Raw genomic sequence first — 19,976 nt, forward strand, 5'->3', positions numbered from 1 at the left:
AGACACTTCTAGCAACTATTAGACGACAAATGTAAATTTAGCAAAAGTCATCCATTTTTAAACTGAAATTTAAACTGACACTCTCCGGTCACCATATGAAACTAGGCTAACAGAACCCACTAATGACTCCACTGCAAATGTATTTATCGTAAAGATAAATGATTAATTGTCTCATCTAACTCTGCAGGAAAAAACTAATTATTGTCTTTCCCCAGAATTACAAATACATTTCTCTCAGTCTCAGGATCCATGTTTATCCACAGAGGAGGCAATGACACACGGTGTGCAAGCTGCAAGTTTTTTTAAATATCTGACTTTGATGACAAACAAATCCAAACAAAGCTCTAAAGTGGGTTTTATTCCTGTCTTACATTAAACTGGGAGGTACGTCTGATTTCCTGGTCTCCCTGGAGGTGAACATAATATTAGCAGAACCTTTTCAAAGTTTATACAGTCGAAAATGAATAATGCCACGTACTTCACATCAGAAAAGTGAGGTCGGATAAAAACCTGATACTTATCTTAAGGCCATTCATTTGCACTAAAGAGCATAAAATCAAATAGGAAGTGTGAAGCTAGGTTCGACAGTTTATGTTTCAACAGAGTCAAATCCGAGTGCATAAGACAGGTCGATTTAGAAAGACGGGAGGGGAGCGAGTGTGTCACGAAGAAGAACTAGATATTTTTGGACAGTTGAAGGGAGGCAGAGATGAAGGGAACAAAGCAGAGGAAGCGTACGACATCAACGGAGGCTTGTAGAGAGAGAGAGAGAGAGAAAGAGAGAGAGAGAGAGAGAGAGAGAGAGAGAGAGAGAGAGGCAGTAGCATTTACACCTGTTAAAGTCACTTCAACTAAACTCCCTCCCAACCTATCCGGTATGTTTCCATCTCCTCGTCTAATATGCAAACAGAGATATCACCGTCAAGCCGATGACGAGGATATCTAACCTCCCCGACCCCCCCCCCCCAGATCAGCTTGGTCTGAGTCACTGCCACTTATACGCTTGATCTGGACTGTAAATCTGCCAGCTTCTTAGATGGTGAGAATTCCTCCTTCAAAACAGGAGCTCAGTACGAGGAGGTTATCTCCATGTTTAATTTACGAGGGACGGTGCTGCAGAGTCTCGGTGCAATACCCCCCCGTCTGAGATATTGTATAGGAGTGCTGTGATCGTTGCGTTTGGGTTTCAGCAATGTGGGGAAATTAAAAATGTATTCATCTTGTCATGTGGGAACAGGAAGAACAACGCTGCAACTCAACTGGAATACTTTTAGTGCATTGTATGGATTAAAATCTGAGTGAACTTTTCATTTAAACTCACAAAAGTTGTATGTGGGCCTCTACCAACTGCCACTGATCAATCCCCAAACAAATCTGCCTAATTTAAAAAAAATATTTATCAAGATTCATGAATTATACTCTGAGAAATCAAATGTTGAAAAACCTCTGATCCAGAGCCACAGCAAAACTGGGTTCCTGTTGGGTCATCAGCCACCACTCCACAACATATAAAGAAAATGGGTTGAATAGTTTTTGCGTAATCCTACTAACAAACAAATCCAAATGAGAAACACAAGCTCTTTGGCAGAGGTGGTAAAACTGCTTGATACAAAAAACTACTTCTACCTTTCCTCTGTCTCTGGCATTTGTTTTTCTCAGGGGAAAATAAATTCTCCAGGGACCTATGAAAAGTATTCTACTTTACATTCTGTTCGCAGCTTATCTTTTCATGAACTTCTGGTGAAATGAGACCATTAGACGTCATCTGGGCTGATCCCGAGCACACTTCTCACTTTTACGACTGCGTATCAGTGGAACTGTTGAAATAAGCACCTGGAGATGTTAAAAATATAAAACACACAGACCCACGTGCGCAGACACACACACACACACACAAATATCATCTCTGCGAGTTACATACTTTTGCTATTTTCAGGTGCAGCCTGTTGTTGAGCCGGAGCGATGATTAAAGCATACCAGCGGGCACTAAGCGCTGCCCTCTGTGGCCTCCCGGAGAAATGATAGCCTGCTAGCCTGACAGCTAACCGACAGGGACACCCTGTGAACCACCTGATCCGCCTCTAAACTGGCTGACCTGACGAGGACCCCCACAAGCAGCTGACGCCTGAGACTACTGAAGGACACACTGAAGGGAACTAGAGAGAGACAAAGCCGTGTCACCATCGGGAGGCCCACCCACTCCTATTCTATAACACACACACACATAACCCTAATTGGCATAATGCATTCCCTACACCCGCTTACCATAACCTGAACCATCAGAACTAAATGCCTAACCCTGAAACCAAGTCCTAACCCTGTCCTCCATGTCCTCACTCTCTAAAGTGATAGTACAGGACCATACACACAGCATTTTAAACCAGTCAGACAAACATTAGAAATAATCACCATCCATACCAGTACACCTGAACACGCACGTCACATGACCCCGTGTGTCGGTGGTGAGTCATGGATGATGAGATCCAGTCAGGGTGCAAACATCTGTTTGACTTCCTAAAGTCTCCGTTTCTGCTAGTCCAGAATAAACTGCAACTCTGGAGATTTCCTAAATAAACTGAGCGAACAGCATTTACAAAAATGTTTCCATTTTAGTGGCTAAAAAAACTATTAGACGAGAAATGTAAATTTAGCAAAAGTCATCCATTTTTAAACTGAAATTTAAACTGACACTGTCTCCGGTCACCATATGAAACTAGGCTAACACAACCCAATAATGACTCCACTGCAAATGTATTTAATAAATGATTAATTGTTTCATCTAACGCTGCAGGTAAAAACTAATTATTGTCTTGCCCCAGAATTACAAATACATTTCTCTCAGTCTGAGCTTCCACTAGTTTCCCACATACTGCAGCCAAGTTATCAAATCTTAATTTAAACTTAAATTTTAAACTTTAAAGATGCTTTTGCCGGTGTCTCTGATGCAGAGAGCATGGAGGGGGGGGGGGGGAACTAAATTATTCAACATACAGCTCCAGCAAGTATCTCACGATCCAACATAAACCCAAGAAAATGAGAGTGAGGGAGCTCGGCGCCTTCTCCCCCGACTGAGGGAGATTCTTTGAAGCTCCGGGATCTATCAGACGCAGCTTCAGTTCGGTATGTTCAACTCCTCCACCGACTCCCTCTGCACCAGTCCATCCTACCTACCAAGGCCTTATATAATCGTTTTCTCTGCAATTTCTGCCTCAAACTGTCTCAAGGCTGTAAATCTACGGTTCAGCGACTAAATACCGAGTGTTTTGCGTGTGAACAAGTGTCGACTGAGTGTTCGGAGCGTCGTGTGCATGATTCGGCTACAGGTGGCCGGTGGCCCTCGGCCAGGGAGCAGCCTCGGCCCCCTCCTCCCCTCCACACCAGCGAAGGAAAGACAGGTGACCTTGCAGCCTGTGAAGTCTGCGGCGCAAAAACTTCAGAGAGCAATAACTGGTTACATCTGCTGATAGAGGGGAGGGAGACAGACATAAATGGAGAGCGGGGATGAGGGGTAGAGGCAGCTGCTGCTCTGTAGATTAGAACTGAAAGCAGCTCTCTCTCTCCCTCTCTCTCTCTCTCGGAGCTCGGCTTTGAACTGGTTTCGCCTGCTGGAGTTGGTGATTGGCTGAAAAACTGAGTCTGCACTGTGGACTAGGGCGATTTTAAAAACTCACAAACATAGAATTTAAATCGGAAATATTAGGGTCTCCTGAGCAGTTTCATAAAAACCCTCGTCACGTCAGCAACCTCTCGCACAACGGCTTGATTTGGACTCTGGACTAGGTCTGAATTAGAGATGATCCAATATCAATACCAGTAATCTGACATTTCTCCAATACGGCAGAAAATACTGGGTCAGGCATCAATAGCTTCATAAAAAGAGTTGTTCCAGGAAACCTAAACAAAATCCAGTCTACTTTATTGGCTTTGAATTGACAGCAGGGCTATAATTGGAGCATAAAGCAGTGTAGACTAATATCTACAGCTCTTTACAAACCCATCAGCTACAACATAAACACCTGTAACTGGGTTTTAAAGCGGCTGAGCTGAACGCAGGTGCTGACGGCTGGAGGTGGATTTACATGCAGAGGATAAATGTCCCGCAGGGTGAAAGAGTGTGAAAGAGGAAAGTGTGTCTTTGTGTTGATGAGGGGAGTAACTCACTCCATCATGGATGCTGGTATGGAGCAGCAGTCCTGTATCGCAGTGAGCGGGGACGTGAGGTGGGCGGTGTACGACGCCTCCACCACCTGTTTGTTCCTGTTCACCACATCCAGGTAGCGGTTGAACTTCTCCCGAATCTTCTTGGCCAACTGCACAAAGGAAACACAGACAAGAGAGTTAGACAAAGAGTCATGGTGACACCTACGTTGAGCTCTTCTTTACTTACAGCCTGAGCTTATTAACAGTTTTACAATGGCAAGACTGGCCCAGAAAACGTTGTACTTTAAAAGGTTAAAGTATGTAGGAAAATGTCCAATAGTTTGTGTAAAAGAACTCAAACTAAAGTATAAAGTAGTCAGGACATTACAAATATCACACACACAACCATTCAAACCACAAATACAGTTGGAGGACATGACAGCTCCTCGAGGGAGAAGTCAAATCATCTTGATTAGCCCATGGTGGCTGTCTACAGTATAGGCCATACACCCACCTCCTCCCCGTTACCAGTTGGGCCACAGATCAAACTCCAAAAGACATGAACCAAGAACAAGATGGTGGTCACAGCAAGACGTGGAGACCCGTCGACAATCTTTATTATGAGTCTATGGTTCAAACAGGTACTGAACTTACATAATTACACGTTAAAACATGTTTTTTTAAAGAATTTGCCAGTACGGTCAGAGAAAGATACATCTAGGGTTAAGTGTAGAAGTTGTTTAGTAGTATAGTATCATAGTATAGTATATAATGTATAGTATAGAGTCAGCTAGACTGATCCTACCAAGTTCAGTTCTGCAGGAACACTTTTACACAAACACACAGGAACAAGATAATATTCAAAAGTGGAGTTGAATCAAATCAAAGATGCCAAAACCTCGGGGCTCCACTAAGTGTGAAATCCATCACTGTTAAAAGCAGTGCCGGATGATGGATGTGGGAGACTTGGGAACATTAACTGTTCTCCACAGCGTTTATTAAGAAAATCCATCCCAAAAATACACAAACACAGGGCCGACCTACATATAACTGCATCACACAACCCACTGGATTCTACCATTTTGTCTCCTGTGTGGTGCATTTATTTATTTTGCCGATTATCTTGCACAAAACACTTGCAGCTACTCGTCTTGTTTCGCGAGAAATGTCTTCTCTTCGTTAATTTCAACATCTGATACGAGGCTAACAGCGTCTCCAGCGCGGTAGAGATTCAGCTTTAGAGTGTAATTGACCTTTAAAAAAGGCACAGAAACCAGGAAGCGGGGAGGAGGAAATTGGAGTTTCAGAACAAAGGCCGAGCGGCTCATTCAGTCGTGTTTACTGGGATTCTGAATCAAGGCCCCTGAACATGCATACATTATGCTTTGTCTGTCTTCCTCTGAAGGACTCTGGCCGAGTGCACATCACACCGGGCTGTTTTCAATCGGGAGTTCCAGCTTCTTTGGGGGAAACTAATAATCTGCGGCGGCATCCTGGGGGACATTAATAACCGGCGCACTGGCCGCCCCTCACAACAGATCCCTGTTCCTGCTCTTTGTTTGCCAAAGAGCCTGAAAAGGGAACATTATGATGGATTGTGACAAACTTGCACTCACTCAATCTAAAACATCACATGTGTGGCATGCAATCCATGACAGATTATCCTCTTAACTTGAAAGCCGTCACATGATCCGCCGGTTTACTCAAGATCTGTTAAAGAACTAATCACTCGCAGTTACTTTTGGATTAACTTTTCATTGAGAATCTGTGAAATTCTTAAAAAGGTGGATTAACCGTCTTCAAACAATCGTCATTCACGTCAACATCATTCCTTCCATTTCTTTCTAATTCATGTAATGGTGACATAATTAGAAAAGTCAGTAATTTCATTCTTTTTGTATAAATTCACTCCAAGTGTTTCCACAGACCGTATGGAAACTGACCAAGGGCCAAAAAGCTAGAAAAATCCAACAACTCCACTTACTACCTGTTCACTCCAGCATTTACCTTTAAGGGTTCTTGCTCTGAATGGCCTTACTCAAGATTATATATCCAAAATGCTCCCAGTGTATCAACTGGTCAGATCGCTCAGGTCACCGTTGTATCGCCCAACACAAACTCACGGAACGCACCAAATGCAAGAATCATTCCAACTGCCATTAGTCCTATTTTACTGTATTCATTGTGTCACAAATCCCGTTGTTCACAGACATATTTTCGCAGCATTTGTGGCAGATTCTGGTCCAGCCAACGCGAGACAAGGAGCTCATACCGGAAAGAGCGGCTACTTCTGTCGCATGGACAACCAACGCAAGAATCACGTCATACCGTTTCGGAGAGTCGGGCTAGAGCCCAAAAAACGACAGTTAACTGCTCGCAACAAATGGTACACTCGGATGTAGCGTTTGCCCACAGCACAGGGAATCAAGAAAAGCTGCCGTTCCGATGTACATCCTCAAAACAACAGACCTTTTTATCCATCGTGCAGACATAAAGGTGGATGTGAGATTTTACACATTAGCCAGCAACAATAACAGAAATGTAGAAAAAGTGGTCTGAATATTTTCCACGACCATTTCAGGTTACATACCGAGCCCTGTTGAATACAGAAACAGGTTTATTTCCCCAGTAACTGGACTCCCTTTATATCACATCCCATAATTACCAGCGCCTGTAAAGGCCTGTGATTCAAACCAGGAACAGGGAAATGTACCGCGACCCACTGACCGCTGGTACACCTAATCAACCACCCGCTATTCTTATTAGGGGTTTAACAGGGGCCTGAGGCACACCCCGCAATTACCACGGCTCCACCACAAGGAACTCGAACTCACACACACACACACACACACCCAGACATGTGCACACTCGCACACAGACACAGACTTAAACACGCCATACTGCCCATGCATCGCAGCATGGCAATTAGCTGCACTGAACTTTGTGTTAAAAAGGGGAAAATGGGCCAGTGTTCGGTTAGTGGAGTGTTTCCATGTCTGGGAGGAGAGGGAGGAACAGAGGGAGAAAGTAGGACTCACTCTTTTTTAACAGAGTGACTGAAGAGAAACCAGAAACTTCCCGCTATGCAAGTTGAAGCTTGGGTTACAGTCTGCCACGGTGCAGCCAAAGCCAACCTGTGCCCTGGAGATTAACCACATTCTCCGGCACACAGGGCTGCTCTCTCCACTCTCTGACCCATCCAACCAGCCGCTGGGGTTTGCAACACCCAGTTGGGTTTGGTTGGGTTGGGCTACAGAGCAGGAGAGGATGGAGTGGGTGCACCCTGGGTTTACTAGGCAGTCTTCAACCACAGGTGCTGGCAGTAGTGTTTACGGCAAGTCTTACTTTGGATTGGAGGGTTGGAGTTGATGCAGGGCGGGTGTAGGACAGATGCAGGTCTGTGCTGCAGGCGTAAAGAAACTGGCATGGTCAAACCTTGACTGTGAACCTCTTACTTCTACTTGGATGATGTAATATCATTATTCAATTAGTATATTTCCACTGGACGTGTTGTTTCTAATGACGGAGAACGTTTTCTTAAGCTCATATACGATTTTAATACTATAAAGAAGAAGAAGACTAAGAAGATGAAGATGAAGACGAAGACAAAGACAAAAAAGACGAAGAATAATTCTGTGTATGTGAACCAGGAACCAGCATAAAAATATAATAAAGGATATCCACTCTGACAGCACGTGTCAGTGAGTGAAACAAGCAGAATAAATTCATAAAACAGACGAGGACAGAGGAAGAGGGAGAGTGAGGGAGTCTGTGTTTTTGTCTGAATAATACATTTCTAGAGGAGAAACTCGTCCGAGGAGACGGCGGCTCCTCTCCGTTGCTCCTTGTCGGCTCTCCTCCCTCTCCTGCTCTTTCCAAGACCTCCCCTCCCCTGCAGATCTACTCTCCTAATTGAGACTTGGCTCAGGGACCGAGCCCCTCTGCCCACAGAGAGAAAGAAAGCCAACTATGCCAGGCCTGTCATCTGAATTAATTGATGCCAGCCTCCGAAGGGCAACGGGCAGAATGTACGAGCTGCTCTATGAGTCTCATGGAAATAAAATCATTAAACTCCTCCAACAAGGATCCAGAATGAACCAAGTCAGAGCTGCCCCAAGATCTGGGCTTATTAAAAAACACACAAAATCCATGCGATAGCAATTCAAAACCTCAGGCTTGGTATTGTTGTTGAGGTTTCTGTGGAGAGGATTAGTTTTGGACTGGACCTATTCTGTAGAAAATGGGACTTTCACAGCAGGTTATGATCATCATCAGGACTCTCGCTCTGCAGCCTGGAAACACGAGGAGTTTCTAGTCAGGAAATATGACTCATACAGAATCTTTAAATCCAGAAATGTCTCTATGTAAGTCGCATATGTCCAGAACCGGTAATTTTATCGGTTTCACCCTTCCAGTATTCTGTAGCAGCAGCGGTTGGGACTCCTCCACATGAGGGAGGTAGTCGATCATGATAACATTGAGTTCATGATATTGGCAGCAACTGCAGCTGGTCTTTACTGGGGCTCAATTACTGCAGGTCACTTTTACAGTTTCAGACATAAAGCTGCAAAACAGCCCATTCCACACAGAGGCAGTACGACAACAACCTTGCCAAAAAGAAACGAGAAATAACAATGGTTCAGGGCTAATCTGAGCTGCCTCCCTGCAGAAGTAAATAGCTACAAGGTGGCAGATACCGTGAATGTGACACACAGAACATGGATGCACCGGATGGATGGATGCACCGGATGGATGGATGCACCGGATGGATGGATGGATGCACCGGTGCACAGTCGCAGGAGATATGCAGAGAAACATCAACCTGTCTGCTCTTGCTGGTGGCTGTTTACCAGACCGTTGTTTACTGTCACTCTGCCAATATCCCTGACGCACAAGTGCAAACACACACACACTCACACACACAGAGCAACGCCATGCCTGCACACAATCCTGACTGCCTTGACATCAGATGCCAGAAATTCTATCCATAGTTTTCCAATCAAGGACAAACATGGCACAAGAAAATACATTTTAAATTGGAGCTTTAAGGGTCATTTTAAACAAATCTTCCAAAATCTGTGGCTGATGTTGTTTCCAGACAAGACGCAGATCTCTCATCCTGTCTGACTGCAGCTCGGAGCTCACCACCAGTGAGGGGAGGAAGAGAGAGACAACAGACGAGGGGAAAAACAAAACTTCAAAGCCAATGACACAGCAGCTGTGGGATTTTAATAAACACCATTTTCCTCTGATGGTGTGCGTATATGTGTGTGTGTGTGTGTGTGTGTGTGTGTGTGTGTGTGGGTGTGTGTGTGTGTGTGTGTGTGTGTGTGTTTGTGTGTGTGTACACTCATTATTGCTGCTGGATTGAAACCTACACACAGCCACAAGCAGACAACATCCATGACGCATCCATGCACAACAAGACGGACACACACACATGCACACACAATCAGAGATAGAAGAAGCCTTTGTTTCTCACCTGCTGCACTTCTGTCTCTCCATTTGATGTCTTCTCCGTGTACGTGAACGAGCTGAAGATCCTCTGTGGGGAGACAGAGAGAGGACGAAGCAGAGGTTAGACGAGCGGGAAAGATTTACATCCAATAACTGAAATCACCTGGGGACGAGTTTGTTTACACAGGAGGATTTTGCCTTCAGGTGAGTTTGGGAGATTATTTATCCACGTGATGAAAAAGAGGTTAAAAAAAAAAATTGGGTTATTGCAAATGCAGCCTCCCTGCAAACGTATGTGTGATCATGAATACATCGTGACTTCGCAGTTTGAGCATCCACACCTTTTTCATATTTGGTGCCATGGCTGCCCTTCCTCACGTTTGCAAAGAATGCAGTCCAACCAGGGCCTTTCTGTGGTTGTGCTCTGTTGATGCTCATTAAGGCTGACGGCTACACTGAGCTACTTCCTGGGCTGGTTACTGAACATCAAGTACAGACAAAACAAATTTGTTGGCCAACGGGCTCTCTCCTGACCAAATCAGGATCAGGTCAGACCACGACCACGGGTACATTCATAAGGAGAACATCCTTCTGTCTGTCGGCCTCAAGGGGGCTGGAGCCAGTCCAAGCTGACATTGAGCGAGAGGCAGGGGGACATACCCGGACAGGTCACCAGTGCATTACAGGGCTGACACACAGGGACAAAACCACAGCCACGGGCAGTTTAAAGTCTCCAACTAACCTCAGTTTCATGTCTTTGGACTGTGGCGCCTGGAGAGACCCACACAGACCCCGGGAGAACATGCAAAGTCCAAAGGCTCTGATCGGCCAGCAGGTTGGAAACTGCCTTGTAAATATCATTCTGGGATCAATGTGTTGTTTCTTTGGCGGCAGGCAGCAGGAAATACAACATGGTAAAACGTTTATTTCAACCTTGGACTTGCCCAAGCTAATTGAAACCGCTATGTTCTTTTGCAAAATGTGCTCGATAACTGCAGGTCCTGATGTCAACGTTTTGATTTAGAGGTTTACTAAATTATTTTATCTTATCTTGGAAATGCTAATTGCAAAACACTTGGATGACGATCAGAAACCGTGTGAATAGACCTTCAAAACAATGGACATTTGTAAGTGTCAGGATACAAATAGCTGGATCTAATAACTGCTACATTCCCTGCAGGTTTTTTTCCTTCACCAGGACTCTCACATCGTGTGTGTTTTGGCACGCTGGCTTTTCGACACACCTACGTGTGACAAAGGCACAAGTTACACATTACGAGCCGTCAACCCTGTGCTTCTCGTGTGAGGACAAGTCCAAATGTTTGTTCAGTTAAACTCAATTAAAGTCATAAATCACAATACAAAGAGACTGATGTGATTGTTCTGGGATGTATTTTGGAAGGTTCCCAGAGATTATGGACAATGTGTGAAAATATGTGACGCAAGGTATTCAACACTCCGTCATCACTGAATCCATCTGGAGTCTTATGGAGCATTAGCACTGATGCATTTCTCTGCACAGACAGGTGCAGAGCCATTTTCATTACCGGTCCCGAGAGGATGATAAACCTATCTCCTGTAACAGCCAAGCCTCAGACCCAGACGGTGTGGTTCTGTCGTTTCAATCAGCTTCTCGGCCGGTGTCGAGGAGAATGCGTCACCCGTCTGGAGCCGATTCACAAGGTGATGCTAAATTCCCCCCCCCGTTCCCCTTCCAGCCTGAAGCACTTTTGAATAGTCCCTGATTTATATTGTTAAGTGAACGGGAGGCAGAGCTGCACATGAACGTATGGAGAAAATGAGCCCTGGTGTGACCTCAGCGCTCCGAGAGCAGCAGAACAAACATTCTTAAGGAGGTGTGTGAACACAGACCTGCCCCTGACACACACACAGGCTTATTCACACGGTCTCCTGGGTCCCATTGGTTAAATATTCGTTCTCTGACACACACACACATACACACACTTCCCTAAACACAGGCAGCAGGACTGTGTGGCAGCTACAAACAGAGTAGAACTAATGTTTGTGTTGAGGCAGCAGGTATAAGGCAGGTGGTTCACTGTAAGCTGCCCCCGCTGCACACAAAGCCTTCCAATTGCCTGGTTCCACACTGCAGCCACTTCCTGCCGCCTGTCCACACCCTTTGTTCGACACATTCCAGGACACCAATTACCCAGAATGCAGCACATCCAACCCAAGGCAGATTCGCACCAGGGTGTTGCGGCCTGCTCGTCTGTGCGTCGTCTATTGCACCGTTCAACAGATCGTTGATCAGTGACAAAATACACAAGAAAACTAAGTTTCAGCAGTTTCAGAAAATCTCAGGGGGTCTTTCAAACATGAGAAGGATAATGTTTGATTCTTCAAAAGAACCAGAGTTTTTCCAGGACCTATCATTTTGACTCAGTCCAGGTATCTGAACATCGCTTAAAGAATTTGATTTCGATCTGTCAGATACTCTGCTGATTATCTGGTTATTCTTTTGGTCCTTTATCATTAGAAAACAGTAGAAAGACCAGTCCCAATATATTCGGACTTCTGTAGGGTCAGATATATGAAATAACCAATAATCCCTTTACTTTTGATCACCTACCTGATTGATAATAACCAATCTTGGCAGCAATCTACAGATACAAAGTCAGGCATTGACCGACGCAAACAAACACACAACTGTTCCCTGAAGTCCTCACTTCCGGGTCATAATTAGGTCGTTCAGCCAAAATCTCATTGGTTATGAAGCTTCAGATGAAATGTGATCGCGTCTAATAAACACAAACAGTGTCGGTCTGTCTCAGTTTTAATCCCGACTGTCTCAATGGAGTCAGCAGCCCTGGTCCTGATTGTTTTTGCTTTGGTTTTACACACCAACAGTAGATCACTATACAAACCGTTTCATAATGTTATTATTGCGTGCGTGCCACACAAACACGTGCACCACACACACACACACATACGTACACTAACACAGCTGCATATTTCACTACCGAGTTATTTGCAAAGTGAAAAGCCAACCCCAGACAGTCTGCTGTTCCACACCCTCCTCAGTGGAAAAACAGCAGGTCCAAGATGTGGAACTGTCAAATAAACATGGACAAGCGCAGACAAACAGAGCTGCCACTACTTAGCAGGAAATCTTGCACTCTCAAAACACCACCCTGACAAAAGAGGGGGGGGGGGGGGGGGGACCAGGCGCTTGAGTGGAGAAACGCTCTGTCTCTCCGCTCGGCCTGAGAAACAGGGGATGGACTCTGGAGGGGAGAGAGAGGTCCTGTTGTTGATTAGCCGCAGGTTAGCCGTGGATCCCCCGGTGCCTCCAGTGTTTGTTGTTGGAGCTGCTTTGCGGTTTTCACAGCTATGGAGCAGGGAGCGAGGAATGCTCTGCTCTGAAACCTGAGAGGCCTGAGGCCGCCCGGGCCACCGTGGGTCTGTGGCCTCCCCTGACCCATAATCAAACACTGCAATGTACACAGACACACACACACACACACACACACACAACACTACAGAGGCCTTAAAGGCTGTAACACAGTGACAGATAAGAGCTGGAAACATGCCTGGACACTTCACTGTCACCTCTTCAAGGCGGGGCTGGGCATTATAGAAAGTTTATTATAAACAAGTCACAAAAAGATGCCAAAAATATATATTTAAAGTGTTCAGTTGCGTGAGAAATGTGTATTTACAAACAGGTTTGAAGGTTTTAGTGTTTTCTTCTTATTCTTCTTTTTTTTTTCTTTATGTATCGTAGCTAGTTTCAGACATGAGTTAATCATTCACATATGAAGGCAGCAGCAGGAGATTTGATCACAACACACTATCTTGTTGTTAAAAGAGCATCGTCATCGGCCCTGATTGTCGTACAGTTCTCCAATCTCCTTCCGACATGTTCGTCTGCACCTTCTACATCTTCCTCTTTTTCATTACGAGATATTCCCACAGACGTTTTCCTGACTAGGTTTCTCGCACAGGATATTTCCCAGATATTTTATTGGCCCCTAAAAAATATTATAATAATAGACAATAAACCAGATGAAAATACATACAAATGTATACATTTTCCAGCTGTTGAGCTCATAAAAGCAGCAGGAAACACCCATATTTTTCCTCATGGAAAAACACTGGAAACCCTTGAAACAGCCACTTGGCTTCATTCATCAAGCTGTGGAATGAAATCACTCTGCAGCGATCACATGTGGAGTGCAACCAGAGTGAGTAAATCCTTCTCGATGACTAATCACAGCTATTTAATAATATCACACTTTTTTTGGAGCACCATAAAAATGCTCATTCAACAGACACTGGATCTAAACAGGCAGCTTAGCTCGCAGGAACCCTGCGCAGCGATCACAGAGCAAGAGCCTCCGTCTCATTAGCCCGATTCTTTAAGAACCTTCCACCTTGAGGTTAATCCTGACCACAGAAGAGTGATTCACAAGAATGACCAAACCCTAGCGGGAGCTTAAACCCGGAGTCACAAAGATAACCACCAGAACCTGTGGTGGTGTGTTTTTTAATCCTGTGGTTTCTATTGAAGTGACAGAAGGTTCTTAGTCATTGCAGTGAATTTTAGCTTCATATACAAGAAGCATGTTATCACCTTATATTGTTCCCGGCTTTATCCAGAGTTAAATCCTAACCTGCTCTCACCTCAATTATCGGAGGAGAAGAGGATTAAGATTGAGCAGATTTAACCATCTGAAGGAAAGTTTGAGAGGCGCACCATGAGCTAACACAGAAAACAACATTCTCCCTCGTTCATTTTTCCCTCTTCTCTCTCCGTCTTGGCTCCTCCGTCCTCTTTGCGCCCCTGTTACAACAGCTTGGAGTGGTGGTTACACCATGGGAACTTTCCATGTACATGTCATCCATTTAATTGGGCCTGCCTCTTCAGCCCCTCCGTCAGAGTCCTTTGTGGACGCCATAAACCAACCAGAGAGGCTCCTCTCTCTTTTAAGTGACTCTTCTCTCAGAGGAGCGTCGCACAAAAAAATCTAGACGGGTAACTGACGACAACAGCCTGAGGACAGAGGTCTTCTCTGAGTTTGGATGTTTTAGGCGAAACATATGAGAAAAGAAATGAATGTCAAGCTCAGAGATGCACAAAGTGAAAGCAGAGGCAAGACTGGAAAGAAGGAGGGAAGGAAAAAAGAAGAGCAGGAGGGAAGAGGAGAGGAAGTGGAGGCCGAGCGCAGTGGAGGGGCTGAATTGGGAATTTGCTTATTAGCAATTCACCCGTCTTCAAAGGCCAGAGTGGAGACGTGAGCCACACTAACGTGGAATTGGACTAGAGAGCAACACACACACACACATACATACACACACACACACACTAATCCTGTCTTTAGGGCCCGATGAGCAGCGGTCCAAGGTTTTATCTGAGAACACACTGGAGGGCAATGGTGGATTCATCATTTGGGTGGGGCACGTCCTGAAAGTGTGTGTGTGTGAGTGTGAGACCAGGAACCAACTGTGAATCAAATGCATATGCAGGCTATGCATTAAGAAACCGGGTGTGGAGCTCATACACTGGAATTGTAGGAAATGTCGATGAACGTCTCTCTCGCCCACACACGAACAGAAACACACACATACACACACACACACACACACACTCATACGCACTAGGCTTCAGTATAGATGTTTTGGAGCTGTAGGGCCGGGGAGATTGGTTTCAATACAACTGACAGATAAAAGCCTAGAGCCCTAGGGACGATAACTGCTGCTTCCTCCATGCTGCTGGTATACAGCTCAGCCTCTCTCCTTCCTTCTGTACTCTACACCCCCACCTTGCTTTTCCTCTCTCCCCCCCACCCCTTCCTCCTCTCTTCTCCCAGCCAACTCTCCGCTCATTGCACTACAAAGGGCTGGAGCCGGGCATACGGCATCAGAGCTTCTCCTCTGATGTGCATGTGTGTATGTGTGTGTGAATGTGTATGTGTGTGTGTGCATGTTCTTTCCTCGACCCGTTGCCATGTCTCCATCCCCAACCTTACAAAGCAGAGTCAGGAAACTGGCACATGGGAGTGGAAAAGCGAGAGAGGGGGGGGGACTGAAGTATAGATTCTGTATTTCTGCAATATAACGAAAACTATCTGAAATAATTGCACCTGCAGATTTGGGCTCTGAAACACAGCGGCCAGGGCAACAGAAGAAAAGAGAGTATTGTATTCATCCATTTTATCTACGGGGATAAAGAACTGGTGCACTAACCTCAAACCTCAGAGGCACGTTAAAAGGATTCACTGCGTTTCCTATCAATTATTTAAAAAAAATAAAAACTCAGCTCAGCTATAAACCAGATAACAGATGCACTTCTCCTCAATCTTTTCCCCGAGCTTTATGACAGACTTCAGATTTTCTTCAAACGTCGAAGAAAATCCCCAAATTCCCCGAAATATATTCAGTTCACAATTCGATGAGGGAGAGAAGCAGCAAATGTTCTATTTTCATGGTAGAAAAACTGCAACAACTCGTTTTGTGTCACAATTTATGCTCGAAAAAAGGACCAAAACACTGAGTTGTCACCATAGTGGATGAATATTCTTCATTCTAACTAAAAAAAATTGGTTCTATGTTGAAGATATGCTAATGTTGTGCTCCCCCCAAATGGAAAAATAATATATTAAAACAAATTTCAGGATAACTGAAGTTGTGCGACATGTATTGATACATAATGGGAAATATTTCAGAAAGGCTTAAAATGAATTAAAAGAATGGAAGCTGAACCACAGCCGGTGGTGGAGTGTCGGACATCATCTTACTTTTTACTTCCAGGCCTTGATTTTCGGTTTTTACAACTTTCTTATTCACTGAATGAATCACAAATCACAGACACACTGATTATGGTCAAAATATAAACAGATCACAGACACATTTCTCGTTAAATCCACAAACAAATCAAGTTGGACAGTTTACTGATAGATTTACAAAGCATTCTTTAACTCTAAGGAATGAATCGAGTCCACACCCTATACATGACTCTACACAATAAGGGGAAAAAGGAGGGTTGGTCTGGAAGAACCGTGTCAAATCTGAATCTCTCAGTGTCTCTATAATGTCCATAGAGAAGCAAAACCCTCGCTAATTAAGTGCTTCTCTGTTTCAACCCAGCGGAGCCGGTTGGCTAATTAAATGACCGGCCGTCAGCGTCTGCCAACTGCTTGCCGCTTCATTCAGAGGGTGATGGGGGGGGGGGTCAATTTAATTTGCTTGAATCTAAGTAACTGATAACCTGAGGCGGTGGCTCCGAAGCCTCGGCCCACACACTGTGCGGAGGGAGAGGGAGTGTGTGTTTGTGAACAGCCCGCATCACTCGTCTAAAGGAGTGAAGAACAACTGGTAGGCTCAGGTTCATGGTGCTCTATTTTCCATCTTTTCTATCAGTGCACTAATGGATGTTTTATGTGAACTCTTGAAAGAGGCAAAGATGTGGAGGATTACTGCTGCATGCGTTAAAAGAATCTTGGCTTATTCCTCTTTTTAGGTCAAAGTCTAAATGGTTTACAGCTGGTGCCACGAAGAAACAAATAGCTTCATTGATCCAAAGTGTGGCCGGCTACTTTTAAACCTGGCATGCACACAGGTCCAGAGTTTTAGCACCACGTACAGATAACTTTGGATAAGCTGAAACAATCATGGAATCATCTGTCTGCTTCCCGATTGGCTCTCATCAGTCACGACTTGACTACTAGCAGTGAAAAGCATCAACAACACTGTCAGTGACTGTAGCCTTAGGCCTGATATCCACCGTGAGTTCCCCGGCTTTGATACCTCCTACTAATACTGCAACAGCTGAGCTAGATTTCAGTCAAAACACCACTGAGAAAGAAAGTAAAATCTTCTGTAAAGTAAATCACACAACCGTGGTGTTTGAATATCAAAGTCCCTGACATTGACTTGTCAGAGACTTTTCAAGGGACAACAGTTGTGTGTCGGTATAATCAATAGGGAGGAAATCCCTGCCAGGAAAAAGTGGACACAGCGAAGCACGTAGTTAGGTCTTGATCCAAGCAGTGAGGGTGTGGTGGTGGTGGTTTCTTCCTTCTGTCAGAGGATCCAGCTTAGGGACATAAAATGAACACTGGGATCCTGTTCAACATCTGACAAGTCCAAGACACTGGACAAATTGTGTCGCATTAACCACATGATAGCTTCTCAATGTGGAGCAACCCATGAAAGAAAAGCATCCAATTCTCATGACCGGTTAGCTCCATGAACTGGTTCCACAACACTTCTGGGTAAGTGTTATCCAACATGTGTATTGACTCCGTTAAGAGGAGGTAATGAACCGAACTAAGAGCCAGTGTCCTGATGCAACTTGCCTGGAAAATGCTGCTAGTAAAGGCAACGAGGAGAGAGAGCTGCGGACATGTTTGTAGATGGTGTCGGTCATTATTTAAGTCCACCTTCTCTTGAAGAAATTGCAAAAAAGCTTTACCCAATAACACCAATGTTCAATGGAGAGTTTAGACAGAAGACAAAGAAAGAGAGACCAACACAACAAAGGTCTTTTGGACTCGTATCTAAACATGGAGATGCAAATATAGAAATAAATAAAACCACAATCTCCAGGTGAAAAAGCAGTGACACACACGTAGAAGATACAGTCAAAGATGTCTAAAGAGTTTGTGATGATAAGCGCTGATGATGCTGCAAGCGCGATCCCGTGATCCCCCCACTGGAATGAATAAGTCACTTCCTGCCTATGCCTGCTTGTGCATGTGTGAAAGGAAAACTCTGGATCCAATTCTCTGGACTTTATCCAGAGGTCGAGTCTCAGAAACCCCTATAGAGAGAGAGAAAGAGAGAGTCCCCACCAGTCGGATCCTAACGGCCTCCTCACTGCCCCCTACACACCTTCCCGAGAGGCTCTCAGTCTCGGCCTGGGATGTTTGCTCTCCCTCTCCACCAGACAGGATATAATGCTTTCCACATGTGAGAGAAAAGGGGGAGGGAATGGAGGGTGAAGGAGCAAAGAAGGGAGCAAAAGGGGGGAAAACTGTGGAAAAGAGGGGTGGGGTCGCACATCAGCAGCAAAGAGAGGAGAAAGATCGCAGAACCGTGGCTAAACGGTAACTTCTCCACGGGCAAAAACAGGCTTCTTGTTTACATGAAGTTACAGGTGGGACTAAAAGTTTGGAAAGGACATCAGATATACAATTCATCCACACATATCTCCAGGAAAGAAAGCACTGTTTTGTGCTTTCGGTTTCATAATTTCTTCTGTTTTCCATAAGTTTGCACTAATAAGACACACATGCTGCTTAACAGCCAACCCTGGAAACAGACTGGTTTCAAAATGACCATAGAAAAGCCACATTTTGGACGTTTAACCTTCTTTTCTCTGAGAAGTCAAACTCAGACTCTCTGGGACGGAGGGTAGTAATGAGCACTCTGAGTAGTGGCTCAGCTACACTTCCAGAAATTAAGCATTGTGACTGACTCAATGAGAAACATAATCTAGCAGTTTAGCGAGAGTAAATGAAGTTTCCTCCCCTCTCTCTATTTCTCCCTCTCTCGCTCTCCTTGCGTGTTAAGGAACAATGACCTAGCCTAAGTGTTATGTGCGCTCAGCATCAAACGATGGAAATGGAGGGGGAGAAGGCAAATAAGAGAGACAGCCAAGACAATGTGCATGAAATGTAGAGGTTCAACACTGTGATATTCTAGCACGTGCGGTTCAAAGGTCACACGTCTGACTGATTATCCAGGTTTCTCCTCTTGGCACAAACTACGAGGTGTGTTTGCAAGGACATGTCAAGAAAAGGTGGTGAAGCAGAGTTATTACCTCTCTACACAAAGCCCTTTTAATGTCAGGGAGTTGTTAAGACGAGGCCTCGGGCCACAGCAACATGCACGACTCACACTTGACTAATTACACATGTTAAAACGTGAAAAAACTAATTCTTATTAGCGGCATTCCTAATTTTTTAATGATAATTCACTGATGTATTTTTAAGCCCCTTGCTAAACCTGTTGAATGCAGTTAAACATGCAGCACAAGGTTCCTATCGGACAGATTTCCTCGACGTCTTAGAGAAGGTAACACGCATGCAGTGAATGTAGCAGCAGCGCCACCAGGGCCAGGGATGCATTATGGGAATAGCAAGTTGCTGTTAAAGTGGAGCCAATGTGAAAACGTTCCCGAAGACAGATCAAAGCTGCATACCTGAGCACCTCCATTAGGCTGATAAAATCTGGAAGGGAACAAGGACGAAAACAGAACCCCACGCACCGCGGCCAAATTAGTTCAAGAGAAGAATGCGGGATAATGAGAAAGGGCTGTGCTTTTATAGGGGCTTCGTATGTTTCTCCATATTAAAAAGGGCTAAATGATGGTGTTTGTGTTTATGTAGCATGGCTGAGACTGGCCAAGGAAT

The 19,976-nt window shown here is 44.8% G+C and overlaps 1 protein-coding gene across 1 annotated transcript in view; it reads right to left on the reverse strand.

Annotated features, from left to right (window-relative positions):
• Positions 1-19,976, reverse strand: part of cachd1 (cache domain containing 1) — a 70,653-nt gene that overhangs the window by 34,366 nt on the left and 16,311 nt on the right. The window contains exons 2-3 of the mRNA XM_053431302.1: positions 9,623-9,685; positions 4,162-4,310 (exon numbers count right to left, since the gene is read on the reverse strand). Coding sequence (XP_053287277.1) covers positions 4,162-4,310; positions 9,623-9,685 — 212 coding nt within the window. The remainder of the gene's footprint in view (positions 1-4,161; positions 4,311-9,622; positions 9,686-19,976) is intronic.

This window comes from Pleuronectes platessa, chromosome 9, assembly GCF_947347685.1.
Source record: "Pleuronectes platessa chromosome 9, fPlePla1.1, whole genome shotgun sequence".
Taxonomy (NCBI): Eukaryota; Metazoa; Chordata; class Actinopteri; order Pleuronectiformes; family Pleuronectidae; genus Pleuronectes; species Pleuronectes platessa.